This window comes from Pocillopora damicornis, chromosome 7, assembly GCF_964200805.1.
Source record: "Pocillopora damicornis chromosome 7, jaPocDami1.2, whole genome shotgun sequence".
Taxonomy (NCBI): domain Eukaryota; kingdom Metazoa; phylum Cnidaria; class Anthozoa; order Scleractinia; family Pocilloporidae; genus Pocillopora; species Pocillopora damicornis.
This window is the reverse complement of record NC_142676.1, coordinates 21,459,066-21,484,090: the sequence shown is the minus strand read 5'-3', so window position 1 is coordinate 21,484,090 and position 25,025 is coordinate 21,459,066. Positions and strand designations below refer to the sequence as shown.

The following is a 25,025-nucleotide window of genomic DNA, read 5'->3' as shown; positions in this document are numbered from 1 at the left end:
AAACTCAAATAAACATGGGCCTCTTAAATGGTTGGGGTAATTGCCATTCTGTCATACTCTCGTAGTAAATGTAGCCCTTGTGGCTTCAACACGATTGAAGACTAAGGAATTTTCGCATAAAAACGCAGCTTACAGGGTTAATTTCCATGGGTATACAAAACCATTAATCACACAGCCATCATAACAAGAGGTCCAAGAAGTCGATCTGAAGTAGAATTAGGAAACTAGTAGAGTAAGGACGAAATTTTTCTTCCTTTTACCTTCCTTTTTCTTAGCCCTTTGCATGCTAATATTAGTATACATATCCACCATACTATTCTCTCTAAATATCCTAAGTTGCAGACAAGGGGACTTGATTTAAAAATGAAGAGTTTAAACTGGTAATCACTTCCTTTTCTTGTGTGTTCATAATAATCAGGGTAATACGATAAGACATAAGAACCTAGTCACAAGGGTCAGAAGGTTGAAAATTCCAGAGAGCATATTTTTATGGCTCTGTCTCATTCATGGTCACTTTGAGTTTATCTTGAAGCTCTTAACACCCTAACAACAATATGCACTTTCTCTGTATGGTTCTTTGCACCAGATGAGGAGAATTTGCTGAAAAATCAAGAGCTTTTGTTAGTGATCATTTCCTTCACTTTGGTTGACCTTCATATTTGATGCAGAGGTGATTTTGAGAGGAAAAATAAGACAAGAGTCACTTTAAGGACAACATCAGACACAAGATTGATAGTTTGAATGAACTTGCTTTTTATTATGCATATCCCACTCTAAAGTTACAATGTTAGGTAGGTAAAACTTTAGCAGGCAAAGTAAACTGCAGCAGTGGTGCCAACTGCCTGTTTTCCACAAGGTCTAATGAAGATCATTTCACTGACTAAGTAAACAGTTTATAATGAACAACCAGATACTGTTTAAATGCGTTATCTCTATCACTCAGCAGACATGGCTAACAGTGACTAAGTAATCAGAACCCGTCCTCTCTTTAACTAGATTTTAACTTCCAGAGTCAGCCATCTCATGTCTGAAAATCTAACTGGAGTGTTCCATTGTTTTTGAAATCTCAACAGCCTTGTTAAGCAGGTTATAATACTGAACGACTATTAACCACAAAACAAAACAAACTCACAATGAAACAGTACAAACAAAACTAATGAACAAAATTATTATATTAGCAAACTTCTACAATGTCAAAGTGGATAATATTTTGCACCCAAACTCTCATGCAAATTTTAAATGATTTAATGGCCAACAAATTAGATGAAGCCTTCATTCTAAAACCTGACCAGTAATCTTGTAAGAAATCATTTCACTCTTGTTTAAACAGCAATATTTCTGCTATGATAACAATGTAACTTTTGAAAGACAGATAGCAACTCTTGTCAAGAATTTCCAGAACAGAAGAGATCAATCAACTTCTTCCATCTTTGAAGGATCATCACCATCCTCTCCCTCAAGAGGGGGCATATCTTCACCAGTTCCCTCAGCTGCCACTTCTTCACCCGCTGTGGAATGAATAAACAATTCTGATTAGTTCTGGGCCTCTACTAACCCTTATGGAAACCCCTGGCTGGGCCTAAGAAAAACATCCAAAACTCTCACAAAACATTATCTCTGCATACCCTCCATTTCTTCATCAATTCCAAGACCCAAACTAATCATCCTGTAAATGCGGCCAGCATGAACCTGAGGGTCATCCAGCGTGAAGCCAGAGGACAGAAGAGAGGTCTCATACAGCAGCATGACAAGATCTTTCACAGACTTGTCATTTTTGTCTGTCTCCACCTTCTGCCTGAGGGTCTCAACAATGGAGTGGTCAGGATTCAACTCCAAGTGTTTCTTGGCTGCCATGTATCCTAGAGTGCTGTTATCACGCAAAGCCTGAGCCTTCATGATTCTCTCCATGTTGGCAGTCCAGCCAAACTGACTAGTCACAATACAGCAGGGAGACGACACCAGACGTGCAGACACTACCACTTTCTCCACTTTTTTGTCCAAGATCTCCTTCACAGTCTGAAAAAAGACACAATATTTAACATCCCAAGAATGACATTGGATTTAGTTCCCCATAAATTTGGCATTTGATTTAGGATTAGAAAATTACCAAGAAGAGACCAATACAACTCAGAAAAACAATTCATCCCTTGCATTCTGGGTATATCACAGGCCAGACAATTTCAAGTCTGTCTTCAAGTCTGGGTCACTGAAAATTTTACTGAAATTATTTTCAGTAAGTGAAACCAACAAGGCCCTCAACTCAATGCCACATCAGAAATGCTATGATTTTTAAAAGCACCTCACTATATCACCATACAAATAGTATAGGATATTGAGAATTCCTCCAACAGTTTTAAAATCAAGTTTGATGTGAAACCTGGGAAACAGTTAATGCCAGAAAAAATTCAAGAAACATTATTTTAACAGGGACAAAAAGTTCCTATTTTTTTTCTCAATTTCTCACAGGTAGGTCACAAAGCAGAGTTGAAAACACCAACCACTTTTCTTAAAAACAATTTTAGCAAACATTCTTGTTTCAATTCATAAAAAGTTTATCACTAAACAGTACCTTGCAAAGAGGCTCAAATTTGGCTTTCTTCTCTTCCCATTTCTTCTTGTCATCCTCATCCTCTGGTAACTCAAGGCCTTCCTTGGTGACACTGACTAGTTTCTTTCCATCGTATTCCTTCAGCTGCTGCACGGCATACTCATCAATTGGTTCTGTCATGTACAACACCTCGAATCCACGGCTCTTGACCCTCTCCACAAAAGCCGAGTGGGCAACTTGATCCTTGCTCTCACCAGTTATGTAGTAGATGTCTTTCTGATTATCCTTCATTCTTGTGACGTAATCCTTGAGCGATGTCATCTCATCTCCAGCAGCAGAAGAGTGATACCTAAGAAGGTCTGCAAGTTTGGAACGGTTAACGCTGTCTTCATGGATGCCAAGCTTAATGTTCTTGCCAAACTGCTCGTAGAATTTCTTGTAGTTGTCCTTGTCTTCTGTCACTTCAGCAAACAGCTCCAAACACTTCTTGACGATGTTTTTCCTGATCACCTTCAAGATCTTGTTCTGCTGCAGCATCTCACGAGAAATGTTAAGCGGCAAATCTTCAGAATCCACGACACCCTTAATGAAGTTCAAATACTCTGGGATAAGATCCTCACAATTGTCCATAATAAATACACGACGCACGTAAAGCTTGATGTTGTTGCGCTTTTTCCTGTTCTCAAATAAATCGAAAGGTGCCCGCCTCGGAAGAAACAGAAGGGCCCTGAATTCCAATTGTCCCTCAACTGAAAAATGCTTGACCGCCATATGCTCTTCCCAGTCATTTGTCAAACTTTTGTAGAACTCTGCGTATTCCTCTGGTGTAATTTCATCAGTGTTCCTCATCCACAATGGCTTGGTCTTGTTGAGTTCCTCAAGCTCAGTGTACTTCTCCTTGATCTTCTTCTTCTTCTTTTCACCTTTTTTCTCTTCTTCTTCTTCATCCAAGTCTTCTACCTTGGGCTTATCATCTTCCTCATCTTCCTTCTTTTCACCATCTTCACTCTCTTTCTTTTCATCGTCCTCCTCATCTTCATCATCACTGACCTCCTTCTCGCGCTCTTTTTGCACCTAGGGCAAATGAGATTAACAAGATGACTTTTAAAACCTCGTCTCTTAATCCTACCTATATTTGCCATTACTGCCAAAATTTCCTTTCATAAAACAACCAAGAGACTATTGCTTCCTCCTCATAGTTTCAAAATACAACCATCAAGTTCAACTTTAACATCCACACAAACTGGTAACTCAAAAGTCAAGCTCTTCAATTACTTATTTTTATTACAATGCAGATTGATTTCAAATTTGACTTGACAGCAGACACTTCATTTGCCAGTCAACTCTTACACCCTGATTATCATCTGCAACCATATTCTCCACACTCTTTCCCTATATATTACCTTTAGTACTAACAAGAATGTAATTGACTATCAAAGCTTCCAAGGTTAGGAACCATTTCTTTCATTCTCACAATCTTAGTGAATGATTCAGCAGTATTACTGTAAAGAGAAATCTTGAAATTTATCTTGTTTTTTCACAGTTTTCCCAAGTTTCAGGCTCGCATGTTCGAGAAAAATATTACCTGTAGAGAAATGGGGTATCCAATAAACTGACTGTGCTTCTTCACAATCTCCTTAATGCGCTTCTCTTCCAAGTACTCCATCTGGTCATCCTTGAGATGAAGAATCACTTTGGTTCCACGGGGTATCACTTCCTCTGACACACGGCGCACAGTGAAGGAACCACCGGCAGAAGATTCCCAGATGTATTGTTCATCATCATTGTGTTTGGTGTACACTTCTACCTTATCTGCGACCAGATAGGCAGAATAGAATCCAACACCAAACTGACCAATCATGGAAATGTCAGCACCAGCCTAATGGAGAAGAAAAAAATTATTACACAGGAGATTTAACTACGTTGTCATTGTCAAATTCAGAAAAAACAAAGTATTCTCTGAAAGTTAACCATGCTGTCACAAAACAAAACCCAAAATGTAATATAATTTCACAAATCTGCCAGCGACTCCAACAAAACTGAACATATCAAATTTTTAACAAAGCAACAAGTTTTTTAAATTTGATTTTCTAGGGGGGGCGGCCATGTGTTTACCTGCAGAGCCTCCATGAAAGCTTTCGTTCCACTCTTAGCGATGGTTCCCAAGTTGTTAACGAGATCTGCCTTGGTCATACCGATTCCAGTATCGTGAATTGTCAGGGTGTTGTCATCTTTATTCGGAACAATCTCGATCTTCAACTCCTTACAGCTCTCCAAACTCGATGGTTCAGTTAAACTTTTGTATCGAATCTTGTCGAGGGCCTAGAACATAAGACAAATAAGCATTTAGTTTATTTACCTCAACAATGACAAATAATTTTGAAAGAAGAGGAGAAATGTTAAGTGAAGAACTTTTGCGGCTCGAAGAACTCGCTAGAAAACGACCACGTGATCTAAACGACGCCATGTGCTCAAAATGGTTTCGCTTTCGTTATACTCTAAGACAAAATGGAACTTTAAATCCATCGATTATTGAGTGACACTGGATTTTAAATCGCTAGTTACAAATGAAAAGTTTCTAGGGGAAGATTTATCACATAGACCGGTTAAGGAAAAAGTAAACTAGCCAAACGATTATTTGTTTCACTTCCTATTACTTCCTCCCAGCAAATTTTTCATGTCCAAGAACTGATCGGCAAGACTCGATCGCTTCAGAAATCTGTATCATTTAGTCTTTGTACAGTTTCGTACGTGAGATTGGTTGCATAACATAAAAAAGGCAGCTGCCGAATTTTTCTTCAAATTTGTTGCTGACAAGGTAGGGCCCAAGAGTCCATACGCGCGGTACAAAATTTGATCCTAGATATTCGAGATTCGAAATAAGTCTGAGACAGTGCGATAGCAGCAGTGCTTAACAATGAGAGGAAATTAGTACAGGTCTACTCACATCAGAAGCGTTGGAGATGATTTCTCGAAGAAAAATTTCTTTGTTCGAGTAGAACGTATTGATGATCAAACTCATCAGCTGTGCGATCTCCGCTTGGAAAGCGAAGGTCTCCGTTTCATTGTCCTCTTCCATTTGCTGAACTTCTTCGATGTCAGGCATTTTGGCGGGTAAGTTCTAATTTTAAAGGTTTTTTCGGAGAGAAGATTGGCGAAACTTTAAGCCGCAACGACGCTTACAGAAAATGTGTAGAGAAACACGTGTGTACGCGTCAGTTTTTATAGCTGACCCATGGAACATTCTAGAACTTTCTAGAAAAACTACCAAAACGCGGCATCTGATTGGTTCGTTGAACAATATCCTGGACTCTGATTGGTTCATTTGCGCGCCACTTTCTAAATTCGGCAAATTACGAAATTCGCTGTCATGCTCAGTAAGCATTTCCGTTATTGTGACATTTTCTGGGAAGGTCCAGAATTTTCCAGAACCTTCTAGCGTTTTCTAGAACAGACCATTATTAAATATCAGCCGATCAGGTACTCTTGAAATCTTAAATGAAGAAACCACGATTTTCCTCTGAGCACAATGATTGATATACAACACGTAAATGCTATCGAATCTTGTTGTTTCGAGACGAGAAACCTGAAAGGGTTTCAGGATGTCGTTGAGAGAAAATTTTTGGGCATAAACGATGGTATCTTTCTAAGAGTTTTCGGGTGCCATGGGTAAATTATCGCTCGCTGAAGCCACATAGACACAACACGCTGATACGCCGACACAATTTTTGTAATTCAAGCTGATACGCCGACACAAATTTTGTAATTCAAGCGGACACGCTAAATGCACGTGAGTGTTTGACTTCAACCTTCACAATGGATGAGACGAGCGTTATGTCTGTGGAAGTCTCGTGAACCGTGTCAATTAATTGGTGTCTTAGGGAAGGGGAGGGAAGGCTTCTAATGAAGGAACCAGCGGGTATGCTGACAATGGGACATGCTCTCTTGTTGGATGGTCAAAACAAAGGTATAGCTATTGTTACACAATAATTTTGTCTGCAGAGCGTGGGGGAGTGGGTGGGGGGGGGGGAATGAGCAAGAGCATAGTTACTCCTGGGATAATTTTGTCTGTAGAAAGTAGGGGAGAGGGTGGGGACGAGCAAGCGTATGTTTACTCTTAAAAAATTAAATTAAGAAATATTCTCACATAGCATTGTACAAAATAAATAAAACTTTTTAACAAATAAAAGATAAAAATTAAGCTGCCCAAGTGAAATAAGTACAATTAAGACACCCACAGGTCATCTATGAGGTGAATTGGAAGTCCTTGCCAAAGACAAATTTGTGATGTGTTCTTCTTAACAGTCTTATTCCAGTTTGACTAATGAGTAAATTTTGTATGTTTACCTTTACCTTTGTATGCTTAACTTTACTTCAACTCAGGTTGATGAGGCTGATCAGGCCCCCTAACAGTACATGCAAATGTGCCATGAAAAGTGTTAGAAAATATTGAAAAAAATTGACAAAATTCATCACACATCCAACAGATGAATTTCTTTCTGTCTACCCTGGAGAGTTGTCTACACTTATGTCTCTCCTCTGATCCTCAAAGCCTTTGTTGCAATAGCTGCACTTGTATGGCCAATTCCTATGGTATGATCTGTCTTGCACTATCAGATTTGACTTAAGTAAAAAACATTTGTGACAATGAGTACATTTGTATGGTTTCTCACCACAGTGAACTTTGAGATGTCTTCACAAAGATTCTGACTCACTAGATCTTTTGTCACAATGAGTAGATTTGTACGGTTTCTCACCACTGTGAACTTTGTGATATCTTTGCAAAGATCCTGACCCACACTGAACTTTGAGGTTTCATCACAAAGATCTTGACTTACTGAATTGTTTGTCACAGTGAGTATATTTGTAAGGTTTCTCACCACTGTGAACTTTGAGAAGTCAAAGCTGCACACATATTTGGTTCCAAGAAGTGAATAGTTTTCTGACAGCAAAGAAAAGAGAGATTCCTGCTCTGTTTGGAAGGGGTGGTAGGCAACTGAAGTGGACAATAAAAATTACAAAATACAGTACTACATATGCTTCTCTGTTCATTGCTCTTTTATTACTTGGTAAGAAATAAATATAATCCATGCTTTTTTCACAATTTTAGATTTCATATTATTTCACTATTCTTTACTCAGAGGCCATTTTCTGGAAAATTTTGCGACATTCCTCAAGGTCATTGCGATTTCTCAGTAGGAGTTGTCGGTCAGCTGGAAGATTAGTGAATTTTACAAAAGGCTCCAAGGAACTGCTGGTAGCTGGTTTGAAATAGTGCAGTAAATCATGTTGAACACTCTAAAGTAATTGAACAAAAAAACAAAAAAAATCGAATTAACCTAAATGATGGGAGAGCGAGGGTCAATTTCAAAAGGTCCTGACAGTGCTCAAAATGTCAGCTTTAAAAACTCTTGATGATGGCCACTTTACACTAGTATCTTGTTATACTCCCCCACTGATGCAGTACCACAGTAATTAAAACTTAAACCATTTCAATAAAAAAGAAAGAAAGCTAAGCAAGCAGATGGACAGATAAGCAGACACAGACAGGGCAGAGACAGATAAGCTGAGCCAAACAAACAGACACTCAAACAAGCCAAAAAGACAAACATTCAGGGAGATAGTCAGGAAAAGCAAAGACAGACATACAAACAGACAAACAGGTAGACAAATGAATATAAGGTAAGTTTCTAATTACAAGTTACTGTGGTGTTGCATTAGTGGGAGAGTAAAACAAGGTAATTTGGTATTATCAACTGACTTAATAACATAAACTGGCCTCCATAAAGAGTTTCAAAGCTGGCAATTCAAGCGTTAGCCCTGACAGACAGACAGACAGACAGACAGACAATCAGTCAGAAATACAGTAAGACAGGAAGATAGAAAGATAGACTGACAAAAAGCAGGCAGATGGACAGACAACATACAGACAGAGAGACAGTCAGAGACAGACAAGCAGAGCCAGACAACAAGACACTCAAACAAGCCAAAAGACATACAGTCAGGCAGACAAAAAGCCAGAAGGTTAGGTAAGGAGGCAGACATACAGATACCCATAGGTGGGAAGAAAGACAGACAAAGTAGATACACTAACAGAAAGATTATCAGATTGATAGCAGGGTAAGAGGAAAATTTTCTTATCCCTTCCCTTTTAGACATGCACTGCATTAATCTTGGCTAACTCGAATTTTGAGCCTGGGAATGAGTTACTTCTTAACAGGCCTGGTTACTAGGGCCAGGTTCCCAAGCCAAACGGAGCTCTTTAAAAAAAACTAAAATGGTCGTGGAATAGCGAACTGAAGAGGAATATTTTACCTTATTTCGCTAAGTATAAGGGTTTTTTTTAATGACTACAAGATATACTTTAACTCTGTTGTAATTTTAAGTCAATTTTCTTTCTTCAAGTTTCTTTACTTCTCCGTACTTAAAATGAGCTTGTCCCACGGACAAGTTATATGAAAGGTTTACATGTCCGAAATAAATTTCTACCTGTCCCGGACAATCGGCGCACCCTGGATAGGCAAACAGAACGATCAAACTGTGCGACCAAGCTCCTCACTGGGAGACTGAATGAAGGACAGACGGAATTGCTGATCACAAGATTACAGAAGAAATGAGCCAAAATTGAACTAAATAAAACAGTTACCTCATTCTGCACTGCGAGAACTTGCTTCAAGAAATTTACCTTCTTTTTCAATTCATGTGAATCCTAGGATAAAATAAAAGGTTATTAAAAAAACCTTTGCATGACAAGAGGAACATTACTGACTTTAAATAATATTACTTTGTCAATTCTTACTAGACGTTTCGGTGTCTGGTATAGCTGAGTATCTGAACAAGTTATGCTAGTAATAGTTTAGACGACAGTGCATACTGACCTCAGGGTCGACTCTTTGAAAAACAAAAGAATTAACGTGATGAACAGCTGCAAGGTAAAACAAAGGGGACCACCGCGGCCTGAAATAAAGTAAAAGTAATTAGCACGACATAAAAAAGTGAAGCTCGTTTCGCCAGTAACGGAAAGATTTGAGACCAGTTGGGGAGAGATTTGGCGGACTCTACAGACCTCTTACTAACTCGCATTGCCCTAAATCTCATGTTTCTCGGCAGGCGAAGAAATGCTGGTGCCGGAGCGTCAATAATGATGCTTATTAAAGGGCGGCGTCTATTTCAAAATAATAATATTTCTTTAATCTCTCACAGTAATAAAGGGGAATCATTTATGGACCGATCACATCTAGCAGAGTAAAGCAAAGACGAAAGAAATCCCAGATAACTTTCAACACTAAATTTAACACTTGCTCAGTCTGTTTGTATTTATAAACAAAGACGAAGTGTATTTGTCACGCGTACCTGACTGTTTGGGTGGCAAGAGCTCGTAAATAAAGCGCCAGTAATGACTGGTTCTGCTCAACAGGATACAGGAATTCCTCTAGGGGGATGGGTAGCTGAAGGGAACAGAGGGAAAAAAATTGTACTAGCCATCAAATTGTAGTTTTAAAGCCACGGTAATCTTATACAAAATAGTTACTCTATATCCAATCCCAAGATTTGTTAGAGAGCCGGATTTCCGTTCAAAAAAATATAAAGCAAACTATTCAAAATAGAGCTATCTCTTCGTCACAACAGGTTAATTATGAAGTCAAAATAACTCCAAAAACGGCAATGGGATAGATAAAAAAAGGAAAATAAAAAGCTGTAAAATAGAACTTTTTGTAAATTTTATCGTATTAGGTAAGGATCTCGTGGATGAACGATGGAAGTTTTATACATTAGTGGTAGAGGAATATGGGACAGAAGAACTCATTAGGGGAGGAAAAACTTGGCTATCTCAAAGCACGAAAAGGATGAAACTTCTGTAGATTTACAGCGACCATTTGATCTAGTTTACCTGATCTAGGGGTATTGATAAAGCTCTCAAGACTCCTATGTGTTCATCCCAAACAGCTGTTCTAAATTTCATGTTGTGCTTCTGAGCCAAGGGTAAAATAACAAAACAACCAAAGAGAGCATCTCCAAAGGAGACTGCAGAGTACTGGGACAGGAGTGATGCGTACCTACAAGAAGCAAAGTCAAGGACCTTAGTTCACTTTCTTATGTTAACAAAATTTGATTGGGGAGTTGATAGTAATGAAAGGTTATGTTACAACACTGGAATTTTGTTTCTCTTCCGATTTTTGTCTTTCGTCAAGAAATGTGGAGATTAGATTTTGGCAAAGGTGGTTGGACAGAGTAAAAACCCAATCAGGGTGAGACTGCTGCCCAGGATCGAATTGTTGCAATAGCATAATGCCATATTTCAAACAATATATAGATTTAGCCAAGCCTAAAAGCGGAGCGGATTTTTTTTCCCCGCACGTCTCAAGGGCACAACGCCTTGCCCCGGCCAGGACTAGAACCCGGGTCGTCCGACTCGGAGCCCAGTGCACTGACCACTGGACTACTGAACAAAGCCGTGGCGTTGGCGTGCCCGCGGTACAGTTGACCACGCATGTTAAAAGTAGCACCTTCTACGGTCGTACGGTCGTACACCCAAACTTTTTCGGCTTGATGGATTACTACTATTTTGTATAATTATGGGGCTACGCTCTGCGAGCTCCGCTATCAGTGTGTAAAATGATTTTGTTCAGTTGACACGGGCCCTTTTAGCCCAACATGACAGGAACTTATTCCTGTTTCCAAGAGAGTGAAAGTATTGTTATTCCTCCAGAGTGGAAGCTTGTTCTTCCCAAAGAATGTTGGTCTCACCTTTCAAAAAGGGTACTTAACTTAATGTCAAACGAGATGGGAGCAGGACAACTGCTGACCCTCAGCTACTTACAGGTCATAGAAGGATGTAAGTCCAGGAATTGGAGAATTAAAATCAAGGTGGCAGAGACGTGAGGGGCTCGTATAAATCTTCAAAAGAGCTGATAGATAATTGTGAACGCCACTGTCCAGGAAAAGATCATTTCCTATAAAAGACAGAGTAGGAAACAGAAACTTGAAAACAGAATAGGAAACATTTACTTGAACCCTTAGTAGTACACTTTAAAAGTTCTTTGAGAAACCCAACAAAGTTTTAACCCTTTACCCCTTGAGATCAGTATCCATGTTCTCCAAACTATTCACCATACATTTACCGAAGTGCTGACAAAGAGAATTTGTTTAATAATCAAGAGCTGCTTTAGTTGTTGATCATTTCCTCAATTCTCATGACTTTCATGTTTGTTTCAAGGGGTGATATTGTGAGGAGAAATTAGATGCTAGTCACTCTTAGGAGTTAAAAAGGTTAAGTCACCTCACCTGTCAAGAAGATGCACATGAGCCTGGCTATTCGTGATGCCATAGTAACGTGACGTAAACAGGATGGCCGCCATTCCTCAAGCAAGAGAACCAGTTGAAGTGTATTAGTTACTATGGAAACTGCCGAGCCTGAAATGGTATTTATGCTGTCGCCCTTCATTTCACTAACAGAAGTAAACAGACAAACAAGTAAAAGAACAGAAGTAATTAATGTCATCCAAGCCTTAAATGATACCACTTTTTGCTCTTCATTTTGCATAAAATAAAACGGTTCCTTTACATCTGAACATCTACCATGAAAACCGAAAGTATTGTTTATTTCAGGATTACAAAATTTATCTATCAAATGCATATTACATTTAAGTGGTTCACAATGATTCTATTCATGCAACTGAAACTAATTAAATAAACTGCGGCACCCAATCTGCAGAAATGTAAATTCAGTATAACACAGCTGCGAACTTTGATATTTACTCACACACTTATTGCCAGGTTATACAGATCCACTATGGGGAGAAACACCCAGTCAGCGGGTTGAAGAGGACCTGCGCATGAGGGGACGATAAATGACTGAATATTACGCACTTGACAAAGGGCCATTGACCTGAGAGGGATTCAGAAGTGAAAATTAGCAAAGTGCACATAAACTGATTCCTCTTTTTCATGCAGTAGTCAGCTACACCTGTGCATGGATGTTAAATGTTTCTCAAAATCTATGCTTGTCAACAGTCTTACATTTAAGTGCGCCTTGAAACATAATCTAGGATATGTTCACTATGTAAGGCCTGTCATTTACATTCTGTTTGGATCATCTCCATCCTTGCCCATACTTACTCCTCAAGAGCTGTTCATTGCCTAGTTTGTGTGAATACATTTCGTATTCCTCTTTTAGATAAATGTAGTTTTAAAGGAGAGAAAATATCCTTGTGTAACTCAACGCTTAGAAGTGATAAACATGCAGATTCTCCTTGCGATTTCAATACATTATCCACCAAACAGGTTATGAGAATAACCAAGGCTATCTGCTGGGGAGTTTTCTCTTGGTATAACACCAAATTCTCTTGTCTAATTTACAAGGAATTGTCTGAAAGTTACAAGGGAGAATTACTAATCCGACCTTGAGAGACAAAGTGTTAAGACAGAACTCAGCTTTCATACCTAGAAGTTCTCAAGGGATAATTCATGCCCTCAAAGGCACATTTGAATGTGGACCTTATACCAGGTAAGTTTTTATGAGCCTCGGCTATAAGATCTCCTCTACTTGTAGCTGTAGTATCATATGTACTTGGAACTGGAGGAGTAGCCAGTGTCATTTCTGAGAGGTCTCTGGTGACACCCATGGATAGAGGTCCATTCACTTTGCTGGAATGAAAATATCAAAGTGGACAAAACATAGTCACTTGAAGGACACTACGATTGTGTTTGAAAATGCACTAATTAATTCTGAAGCTTAAAAGCACAAAAAATGGCCAATTCACCTGAAAAACTTTGAATTGAACAATATCGTCGAAAGTAGGTCTTGTGCATAAAACTCATCACCTGGGAAGATCTTGGAGAATAGTAATAGAGCAGCTTCATGCCATAAGGAAACATAACTTGAACACTCATCTGATTCTGGTAGTCCTATCTGCAAGTCGGAAAGTTGTAAGCTGTGCTTTAAGAGGATGGTATATACACTCAGTCACACATACAGGAAAGAGAGGGGAAAAAAGCTTAAATAATGTATTTTTTTCTTACCAAATTACTGACAAGTTTCAACAGGAAGTACTGCAAATGATGCTCTTGACGAACAAAGAAGGATGAGGAAACATTCTGTTAGGAATCAAATCAAAATGATGACATTCAATAATATGAACTTATTGACTGAGTGGAAGAGCAGAACGCAAAAATATTTAACTTTAGGTATGGTTTTTAACCATGGTCCAGGTGCAGCAAGCTCCATGTATCATGATTGAGAGCCTTGAGTATTTTCCTGTCTACCCCAGTCAAACTCAGTCAATAACTGTTTTATCACATGACCATCATTTTTCTTTTTCTCCCTTTCCCCTTTTGGCTCATAGCTTTCTGGGCTGTACAACTTTTTCCAGCCCAGCTCTCAGCCTCACACAGGGAATTTTCGAAGAACGCAAGGAAGTGTATGAGTCATATGATAAGTTCAATTCAGAAATGTTATCGCAAACTACAAAAAATCATCAAGCGTGTTATAAAGTGTATACTTCCTAATACAATCGATGGTGCCTAGGCAAACCTGATCAAAAACAGTCCTTATACTGAACTGGATCATACTTGTTCACATGACATGGCAATTAGCTAATTATGTACATTCCATTCTACATGGAACTCCAAAAATTTGAAGCTTTCTTCCTCATTATCATATGAAGCAAAACTCTGTACACAAACCTGGGATTCAACAACAAGTTTCAAATACTCCAAGACAGCATTATTGGAAAGAATGGCAGAGAACTAATGATAAAATGACAAAAGAACCACAAATGAACAAACAAAAGTGTAAGTAAGATCATATCTTGTTAAGAGAACAACAACAAAATCTCTAATCAAGCATTTGCATTGAGTAATGTCGTAATTCAAGTATAATTCAAGAGTTATTTTTTGATACCCATGGCGAAAAGAGAACAGTATGGTTTAAAAAAGCAATTATTGGATGAGGTTCAGCATGACATCATGTGGCAAAAACCAAATTCAATAAATGCTTTATTATAATTTTTTTTCATACTCAAACTACAACAGACTTTGAACTCAACATGATAAATGCAATATTCTCCACATATATTGTAATTTAACATATCAGGTTCACACACTATTGTAAATTGATTGAATGCTCTCAGCTAATCAGATTTTTTGTAATAAGTCTAATGTATAAGGTACCTTGTGGGTGATTCCTCTGTGCAATTTGGTGACATGATATATAAGTTCAATTATACATGATGTGAATGCAATAAGTTCAGGTCTGCTCAACTCCACCAGTTCTGTTCCACGGTTCACCAGTTCTATAGAGCCAAAGTCTGGAAGACTAGGGATAGCCTTTCTAGAAAGCCTTGATCCTCCAGTCTTGTTATAAGCTGATCTAGACCTTCAAATTAAGTGAAAAATAAGATACTAACAATCACCAATAACAACCTTAAAGAGCAATTTTATATTGAGTGTCAAAAGTGATTTAGGACTGCTTAATTAGAGCTGTGATTGGTCCAGAAAATTTGCACCACTTTCTCAACCAATCAGAAGCTAATTAAAAGTAAAATCAATCACAACTTAGTCACTACATTTTTCTGCTCGTTAGGCAGATTATTTGTTTTGACTTTGAGTTCTCATTAGCTCCTAAAGAAATTTTCCTTTCTCCTGATTGGACTTTGCTGTTACTTAGGTATTGGTTTTAGGACACTTAACGAAATAACTCTCTAATGATGCCTGATAGCAAATGTGCTGCAAAATTTTCAAAGGAGCATCTCAATGTAATTCACAAAAATTAAATTACCTGATTTGTGTAAAACACCAGTCCAGGACATGATGCTCTACCACTGGAAGGAGCACAGTACCGGTTAGGTGTTCTAACTGCTGTAGAGTCTCCACAGGAGAGTGGGATACCTGTGATCAAGCAGATTTATGCCAAGTTAAATCAGTTCACACAGGCAGCATTAGGCATAAATACAATGACATGGTTAGGAAAAGGCAAAACGAAAGAAGAGACAAACACCAACCTGGTCATGAAGTTTCGAGTAGAAAGCCACCAAACCAGCAAAAGCTCCTGACAGGAGACACAGGTTTTCATACTGGGAAACAGGGATTAACACACAACTCAATAAATTAGTAGTTTATCATTACCTGACCTGATATGAAGAACCTAACTGACACATTTTGGCTTTATTTTAGCTTTATTTCTTATCTTAAAAAGTCTACAGCCTAGAAAACAATAAATGACTACAATTCACATGGTTTAATAGCCGAAGTTCCTAAAGGAAAAGCCCAGTAAGGCAAAAGCAAATGCAAAATTTATAGGTTACCCTATAAATCAAATAAGCATCAGTCATACCTGGAGATCTTTAAGACCTTGACCACAACCCAGTATCTCCTTGACCCACTTATTTACACATCCACCAATCAGAGGTAGAAATCCTGTCACATGACTCCAGTTAATTGCCAGAGGTGGTAGAGAGTCCATCCCATGACGTTCTGCTGGTACCTGCTGGTCAGCAGCTGCTGCAGCAGCCTGAATGACTGCTTCTATTACACCAAATATGGCAGCTGCACAGTTGAGTTCCAATCTTTCCTCAGGCATTGTCATCAAAATGGAAAGAGTTTGAATTGATTGCAGGTGTTCAATAAATGTTGAGTACATCTCCCTACAGGAAATAAAAAAGAGTTCTGAAGAAAGATCATCACCTTGGAACGTTAAACCCGTTAAAACTCCCAAGATCTGACCCATAATTCTCCCCTTTAGCTTCAACACATTTCTTTATAATCTAGTTAAGAGAATTTGGTGGTAGATCAAGATAACAACTTCTACCCAGGATAGGTTTGAGCAGTCTCTTAAACTATTTGCTGGATAATGTGGGGATATTATAGGGTGAAGTTTCATGCTAGTCATGTATGGGAGTTAAAGGGTTAACTCTTGACACCCTAGCATTTACCATCCAAATTCTCCATAATCTTCTATACACTTTTTTTTGTTACTGGTAAGGAGAATTTGTTTAACAATCAAAGCTTCTTATGTTGATGATCATTTCCTTTATCCCCATGATCTTAATGAATAATTCAGCAGTATTTTTGCAAGGAGAAATTAGATGCTGGTCACCATTTGGTTTAAGGTTTTAATCATTTCTGCCTTATTCTTTACCATGATCCTGTACAACTTGTCTATTTTGATTTAATCATTAATTAAAACAAAACTTGTCGCACCCGTCCTGGTTTCCTTAATTATCCTAATATCTCTTGCGGAAATTGAAAGCTTGTAGCTCACCTAACAGCATCACAGCCCAAGCCATACAACACACAGACCCTCCATGTTCTTAAACTTTCAGTGTATAATGAATAAGCCTCTTGCAGTGCCATTTGCATGTTCCTGGGGTTCAGAGCAGTGTAGCGCATCAGTCGATCAGTCAAATTGTACTTTGAGATCTGCCACGAAGTACAAAATTTACTAGAACACTCAACAGGTAGCATATATATTTTCACCCTTGCAATTTTTTTCATCTGTAGCTAGACAGAGAGCATTTGTAATACAAGAAACAGACTACCATAGAAATTCTGTTCAATTTGAGCCTATTATTAAGTTTTGTACTGGCCAGGTGCACTTTGATTCGAGAAATTGTTTAAAATTCAAGGGTGCTTATTTAGGTGCTTGTATTAATTTTCCAGTGTAAAGGGAATGTCTAACAGTTAGTGCACTGACCTCCTGCTCAAAACCTCAAGGTCGAGGGGGCGTCTGGACAATGTGCTGTATTCTTAGGCAATACACTTTACAATCAAAGTGCTTCTCTCCAGTCTAGTGAATTAACAGAGAGGCCTGACCAAAGGCTAAAGGGTAAACCTGCATCCATCAACAGGGAGGAACAATATTTGTAGTCTCTTCACAACACTGATTAAAAAGTCACAATAAATTCTGGGAAAAATGGGTTTACTGTCTTGTAAGCTCATTTAGGAGATGAATAATAGCAGAACTGAACTTACCAAAGTTGCAGCCATGTGTCTTCCTGCACAACAGACTGTTCGCACAAGTCTCATGGCTGCACTGACAGGAACACCATATACAGCATCACTATCCAACTCAGACATTTTCCATGAGAGAGGAAGAAAGTTAGTAAAGATGGTTTCCATAAGTCTGGGGCACCGCAGTACTTCATTGGCAGCTTGTGTTGAATGCTGCGATATTCTCATTAGTACATCTAGGATGTCATGAACTACCAGAACAGAAGGATGACAGACCTCCAAAATGTATCTTAGTCTTGGTAAAATACTCATCTGGATCAAGCCCTCAAAAATAAGATTTTACAAGGTTTAATATTAATGGTGGATCAGTTTTAATTATTAATTATTTGATAATAAATGGGTCTGTCTATCAATCCCAAAAGGACACAAAGGAGTGAGGGTTAAGGTTCTCACATAATAAGGACTTTGGTTGAGAAGGAAAAAAATAGAAAGGTGTGCTTGTTGAAGGAAGATGGCAGATCAATTCACAATGGTATAATGCATGCTGCCTAACTAATTGGGAATAGCTAGTAAAAGTAGGAGAGCTCCTTAAGTTCATGTTATACCACAAGCATCCCAAACTTAAGTCTTGAGAAAAAGCAACAGATCAATTTATGAAAACATCACATGTTGTGTGGCATGGTGTTAAGATACGCAAGGGACCATTGAGAATTTGAACACATTATAAGGAGTTGTATGGCAAATGAAATATGGCCGATTTCCAACCCTAAATATTCTGAAATATGAACATTTTACATGTAAGATTAATAAAACTTAATCACTCCTCGTGTATCCATTGTAGTTTCTGGTGATCTCTACTGTTTTAGGCTTGTTTTGCCTTCACTGTTATTCCTGTCATCGCTTATTGGAGGAAAAATGGTACTGCAAAATCATCTCATCTAGTTCGCCCTGCTGACCATTTCATCAACAAAGTTTTATTTGTCTAAACTTTGTCTTGACTTGTGTAACACTATCTAAAAACTGGCATTAAGAATTGTCAGTGTAAAAACAACTCAATTCTGTAATCTTATTACTTTCACAACATCCTGTTTCAATAGTTCAGCATCAGTTAGATTGTTCTCCTCCTCCTTTTCATCCTTCCTGAGCTGTTTATTTTGTTCTTTGCTTTCCCTGACAGGAGAGAGTGCTGGAAGCTCTTGTCCTCGTGGAAAACCACACATCTTGTCAGCTAATTCCTGAAATTAAGAGACACAGGCCTCAGATTTAGCGAGTGAAAAATGTAGAAATATATCAGGTTATTACATTTACCTTATCACTTGGCACAATGAGGATGGCTGCTAATCCTTGTGTAGCAGCACCCATGACAGCATCTGTTGTGTCATCCAATGACCATCTGAGAAGGAACAGGATTCCAGCATCCAGTAATGCAGACAGCACATCACCCTGAAGATGTCCTTGAAATGCTCCAATTTGATCCTGAAAGGGAGTATGAAAAAGGTTTCCATTGGACTTGAAAATTATAACATATTGTTTAGTATTTCAACAGGGATTTTCATTGGGGTTTGGACCAAGAGAGCATCTGGATTAGAATTTATTCCCATGAAAATTCTTATTAAATTTTGCTGTGAATAGACTACTGGCCAGATATCTCATTATGTGGTATATACCACATGTGCTTTTTACGCATGCTGAGTGGCTACCCCAGAAGTAATTAGCAGGTGATTAGCAGCCGAAGAGGCAAAATGGCACTTCAACAATTTAATTTCCAACCATTTTTGGTATGTTGGCACAAATAAACTAAATAATTTATCTGCTTTATGGGTGTTATTCACTAAAACAAAAATTATTATTTACCTCAATGTCAGTGAAAGTGGTGGATATTTAGTACTGAACTGCAAAGCGGCAGGGTAAATATCTACCATTATTCACCTCCACTTGGGTGAGTAATTGTTAAAAATCTGAGCAAATACCAAATACATCTACACTGAGCTTGTACAATGTCTGCTGATCGTTATTGAGGTGAAATCAGAATGAATTATTTCATGGGGTGCACATTTCCCAAAAGCAATTCAGTGGAAAATATCCACTTTCATTAATTACTAAAAAATACACCAACAGTACCTGTCTCATGATTTTGGCCAAAACTTGCAAAGCCAACACACGCTGCTGTAAAAAGCTGCTTCTGGCCAGAATAAAGAGTTCTTCTAGTGTATAACCAGGAGAGCTTGGGTCCTTACCATGGTGATGAAGACCAAGGTACACTGGGATGTCATCCATTTTTGAAACTAAGCAGCCATTGAAGTCAAAACGAGCTTGGTTTCCTTCCTGTTAGAACGAGAAGTTCAGAATGTGTCCTCAAATTTGAGAGATTCCAGCAAAAATAAATCCCAAGTGGCTAAATTACCAGAGCTTACATACATGTATCTTTATTTCTGGAGCTTTAAAGGAAAAAGTGGGGTGTTAATCCTTTAATTCTCAAGATCTGATTTTCAATTCTTCCCTCTAGCTACTACATATTTCCTTGTAAATTGGTTGCAAGAATTTGGTGTTCAATCAAGGTAATAACTTGTACCTGACAAGTTTGAGTATTCTCACTATCTGCTTGTTGGATAATGTATGGATACCTTAGGAAGAAGTTGCATGGTAATCACTCCTGGTAGTTAAAAGGTTAAGCCCTTAGGCTAATGATTACCATGCAGGACCACATGTCGAGAAATCTGGGTACAAGACCTGAGCCGATTATTGCCTTGCGTTCTTCTGGAATTTTTCATCACCTTGCTTTCCAGAGCGCTTGGTGGAGGGCAATCTTTCATCCATTCTAGCTTCTCATATTCCACAGTGTCCATGTGAAGCCATTTGCTGGAGACTTCAACATCTCCAATCTTTTTCACTTTACTAGACTGTTTTTCTTGTATTCTATTATGTTCATTTCCCTCTTTGATCATTTCAACATTTTCATTGAATTGGACCTGTTTTTCAACTTGGCCTATGTTTTCTCCAGTAGGGTTGTTACTGTTCTTGTGACCAACTTGTTTTTCTTCCGTAGAAGCTGTATCCATTGCCTCAACCCTTGTTCTTTTGTGTGATGTCAAAAAGGCAACAAGATTTGGATCTGTAGGTAACAAAAGTCAAATCAATAAATCTAAATGAATTTTCAGACTGCCAACAAGTGTAGCCAACAGTTAAGAATCTAGCACAACCACAAATGGGATTCATGCTCCTTCCTCATCTGTCCCCCAGTAAAGCAAAAACTATGCACATTATTGACAGGTTAGCAAAAAACTATCATAGGTTTGAATGCCTTACATCTGCAATTTTCTAATATAACACCAATAATATATATTAATTAAAAAACCCCATGAATTCGGAAAATTATGGAATATATTTTATATCAATGAAATCATCTATCATGATTTATAGTGCTCGCATCCAAATTCTTCTTGCCAGCTCCCTGGGAAATGTATGAAGGACAGAATGGAGAATATGCATACTGATGTTAACCCTTTGTACCCTAACATCAGTATGCATATTCTCTATACTGTTCTCTATACATTTTCTAGGTGCTGACAAGGAGAATTTGTTTAACAATCAAGAGCTTCTTCAGTTGCTGATAATTTTCTGTATTCTTGTGACCTCAATGTGTGATTCAGTGGTGATACAGCAAGGAGAAATTAGATGCTTATCACTCTTGGGGTGTAAAGGGTTCTATTTCTATAAATTCTTCAGTTGCAAACTCACCAATGAGGATCAGCAAATCATTTCCTCAGGAACATAGTATAACTGTGCAACACAATGCAAACAGAAGCAGAATGTAAACTCACCCAGTGCTGATTTTATCCTGGCTTGCTCCTCCATGATCTCTTCATGTGTTATAGCTTCCAGCTTAGCTACATTCTCTTTGTGAATTTCATCAACTGCCTTGTCCTTCAAAGTCTTTCTCTCTGAACCTTGTACCAGACCTTCTCCAGAAATCAAGGAGGACTTTTGATATTTCACTGGACAAGAACCTGCTTGGGTAACTTTAACCTCCTCTATTGTCTTTTGTAAATTGTCTTTTTGGTGTTTTGGCACACCAAATGTGACTGCACCTGATGAAGCAAATTGCTGGGCAAACAAACTTTTTCTGCTTTGAGAAATGGTTTCTTTTGATGACACATTCTGTAATAAAGACCACATGCAATAAATCTCAGTTTGCAGAAAAAAGGGGAAAAAACCATTTGGAGTCAAAAGGGATCTAAACAGATTTGTGCATGATCAAGAATTTTCATGAAGTAAACAAAAAATGGTTTACATGTTGTATTGAAAAATTAATTTCAGGTCAAAATTAAGTTCAGGCCAAAATGGTTTCAAATTTTTTCTGTTCCAAGTAAATTACGAAGGACCTTGAACAAAGAAAAATCTAAATAAAACAAGATTGAAATTGATGTTGACCTGAAACTGTTTCAAACTACAACATACCTATCAACTGAGTTGATAAGTTAAACATAAACTCAGGCCACCGTAAAGAGTTTAACCCTTTAACTCCTAAGATCTCATGAGTAATTCTCCTTACTGTCTACCATACAGTTCTTGTGATGTTAGTTTGGAGAATTTGGTATTGGATCATCTACTAATACCCTAGTTAATATTTTTCTATATCCTCATCACTTGTCTGCTTGATATTGTATTGATATTGTAACAAAAAATTATGTCTTGGTCACTCATGGTCCGAGTTAAAAGGTTAAAGGCTGACATTTTGAGAATTTGCCCTCTGACTCTAACTAAGAAGAAGAAGATTTTGTTAAGTCTTTCTCACTTGCTCACTGATGTTTCCACGATGGAGAACCATGGGAAATCCTCTTTCAGACACTCTTGGAGTAGCAATACTTCTGTTACCAATCTCTTTCTCCTATAGAGAATTGAAGAATTTTATAGGGAATCACTCAATAAAAAAGATAACTGATAGTAAAGATATGACAAGATTCAACCTTGATCAACCTGTGCATTGAAGTGATTAATTAATTTTCCATGGAAAGTCATATAATTGTATGTTCCAAGGGTTCAAGAATGATCATGCTTCAGCAAAATATGGGCCACCTCAAAAATTACCTCTGTCACTCTGCAAAATGCAGGTTTGGATGATGAGTAATTTAAGCCTGATTCTTTAAAACCCTTTTCTTTTTCTTAATAACAACTGCACATGCTATGTTTCTTGGTGTTAATAATTTGGATACTACTCGTTTTGTGTAAAAAAGATGTAACATCCTACTGAAAGATCTTCTTTTGTTAAGGCAGAGCTTGTGTTTTAAATACAGTTACCAATTTTTTTCAAAGTAGTCTACACTCAGTAATAAGTTTAGCCCTCTTTAAGACACATCTTTTTATAGAGCAATAGAGTGGATTTTCTGTAGGTTTACAGGTGTAATAACTCACACACAGGGTGTTGGGAGAACACATCATGAAAAAATCAGGAGCTGGAGGTGATAGAATGTGTGGTCTATTGCTACTATAAACATAGATTTTCTTTGGATGTACTGGAATAACAAACAATAAGTTTTTGACCAAACAGGACACTCTTAATATCTTTGTCATTTAAGATCTACCATGGACACTTGATTCCAATAAAACAAATTAGGAGAGAATTGATGACCCACATCAAGTACATATGTGGAGTACTTATCATCCTGAAGAAAGAAATCTTGCCATTGTTACTAACCTGAATCTGAGACAGCACTGAAGTTACATGCCTGTCGTGAACTATAAAATGTAAGAAAAAAGTAGGGCAACATTCAAATCTTTACATCAGCCAAAATTTTTAAAAGATCAAGAAACAAATTTGAATTTGGAAAATTGCATACATTTTTGTATGTTTGTAATGTTACAGTATTTTTTATTGTGTACTCAAGCTTTATCCAAGCTCTGCTAACATAATTGCCACAAATTTGCTCTTATTACTTAATACTAAAACTCACCATCAAGAAGTTCTTCACAGTCCATTTCCTCTTCGCCATCTTGCCTTTTGTTCTTCTGTACAGGATACAGAATAATATTTAGAAACTAAGGTAATAACCTATTACACTTACATGTACAACAATGAAATTACATCTTGGGCAGTCTTAACCTTCTAATCCTGATCAAACTTGTAATTCTCCTTACTGTCAACCATACAATTATGATGAAGTTAGTTCAGCAAATTAAATATTGGATCAACTAATTTTTCCCAAATTCATATTTTTCTTTACTCTCATCACTCATCTGGTTAATATTATATTGATATTGTAAGGAGAAATTCTGTCTTGGTCACTCATGGGAGTTAAAGGGTTAATTAAAATATTTTTGCCCGGATAGTACACTATGCCAAGGAAGGAACCTACAAAGGTCTCTTGATGTCTTGTTTTGAATCTTGATTTCTTCTTTGGTGGGAATCCAGAGTCTAATCTGCTTGATGGTTGTCCTACTGGAAGACCTGAAGGTAATGAAATGTCACTTGAAGAGCTTTAATATATTAGTTAAGCCCTGGCAACACGAACATGTGTAGGAACAGTTAAAAAATTGACCAAAGTACCAAAAAATTGACTTTTATCCCAACATACCATTGTACTTGGGGATACATGTGTCAAGGAAAACTCTCCTCCACAAAACAGAAGAGGGGAAAGACACTAATACTGTGTTCTGGTCTGACAAGTTTAATGTTTGTGGGTAGGGGTTGGGGTTGGGTGGCACAGAGAGATGACAGATATGAAAGGGTAAAGATTGTCATACAGCTATCTTTATGTACTGAAACAGATTTGCGCATCTCCTCCTATATGATTAATTCAGCATGATTAATAAGCTAAGGGACTGATCCCATAGCAGAGGTGGATCCAGAATTTTTTAACAGGGGTAGTCCAAAATCACTTTCCACCAACCTATGCCCCTCTTCGCTCTCTGTGAAAAACATCAGCCAGCTGTTCAGCGGAAATTTGCCCTCTTGTCATTACAAGAGTTTTGGTGTTAGACAAGTAGAAAAAAAACATGTTTGGGGTGGGAGGGGGAGGGGGAGGGGGAGGGGGAGGGGGAGGGGGAGGGGTAGGGATAATTCCGATTGATAGAACACTCCCTCCAAATCTGACACTGGATAAAAAGCCTCAGCGAAACTCTACATGGAGGTCAAAACAGAATGCACGCATGCATAATAAAACCAAATACAAACCGTTTTATTACCTAAATAAAGCTATTCAATATTTAACTCAAGTAGAGGTAATAGCATTTCGTCTCAAAGACTTCATTATCCTCACCCTGTAACGTGACGACGTCTCTTGTAACTTGTACGTCGCATGGTACGTCTCTCTTTTCCCCTAGTGACCGAGATTCCTCGCTTGTGTTCGACCGAACAACGGCTGCTGCAGGGTTCAAACGATCTGTAACAAATTTCTCTTGCAGCATAAGTAGATCATTTTCAGTATCTTTGGCTGCAGGCCTTGAAAACATTGTGGACTTTCAAGGTGCACACATGCCAAAAGATTCCACCATCTTGCTTTCAAAGCTTGGTAACCATGCAAAATTACTC

General features: G+C 38.1%; 2 protein-coding genes across 2 annotated transcripts; both read right to left on the bottom strand.

Moving 5' to 3' along the window:
• Positions 1 to 729: 729 nt before the first annotated feature.
• Positions 730 to 5,742, bottom strand: LOC113672780 (heat shock protein HSP 90-alpha). The gene is made up of 6 exons (XM_027189131.2): positions 5,496 to 5,742; positions 4,664 to 4,870; positions 4,134 to 4,427; positions 2,570 to 3,622; positions 1,626 to 2,016; positions 730 to 1,508 (listed from the first exon to the last, which is right to left on the bottom strand). Exons 1-6 carry the CDS (start codon positions 5,652 to 5,654, stop codon positions 1,411 to 1,413), a joined length of 2,202 nt encoding a protein of 733 aa, XP_027044932.2. The 5' UTR covers positions 5,655 to 5,742; the 3' UTR covers positions 730 to 1,410.
• Positions 5,743 to 7,588: 1,846 nt separating this feature from the next.
• LOC113672771 (RNA polymerase II-associated protein 1) lies at positions 7,589 to 25,014 on the bottom strand. The gene is made up of 28 exons (XM_089211278.1): positions 24,754 to 25,014; positions 23,851 to 23,942; positions 23,449 to 23,503; positions 23,193 to 23,233; positions 22,293 to 22,385; positions 21,319 to 21,655; positions 20,272 to 20,609; positions 19,619 to 19,822; positions 18,806 to 18,973; positions 18,571 to 18,732; positions 17,519 to 17,821; positions 16,809 to 16,966; positions 15,882 to 16,191; positions 15,550 to 15,621; positions 15,327 to 15,436; positions 14,720 to 14,924; positions 14,234 to 14,296; positions 13,571 to 13,645; positions 13,312 to 13,460; positions 12,992 to 13,195; positions 12,312 to 12,437; positions 11,834 to 11,997; positions 11,370 to 11,502; positions 10,440 to 10,605; positions 9,902 to 9,996; positions 9,427 to 9,505; positions 9,195 to 9,257; positions 7,589 to 7,846 (listed from the first exon to the last, which is right to left on the bottom strand). The coding sequence occupies exons 1-28, from the start codon at positions 24,944 to 24,946 to the stop codon at positions 7,682 to 7,684; spliced, it is 4,323 nt and encodes a 1,440-aa protein (XP_089067404.1). The 5' UTR covers positions 24,947 to 25,014; the 3' UTR covers positions 7,589 to 7,681.
• Between the last annotated feature and the right edge of the window lie 11 nt (positions 25,015 to 25,025).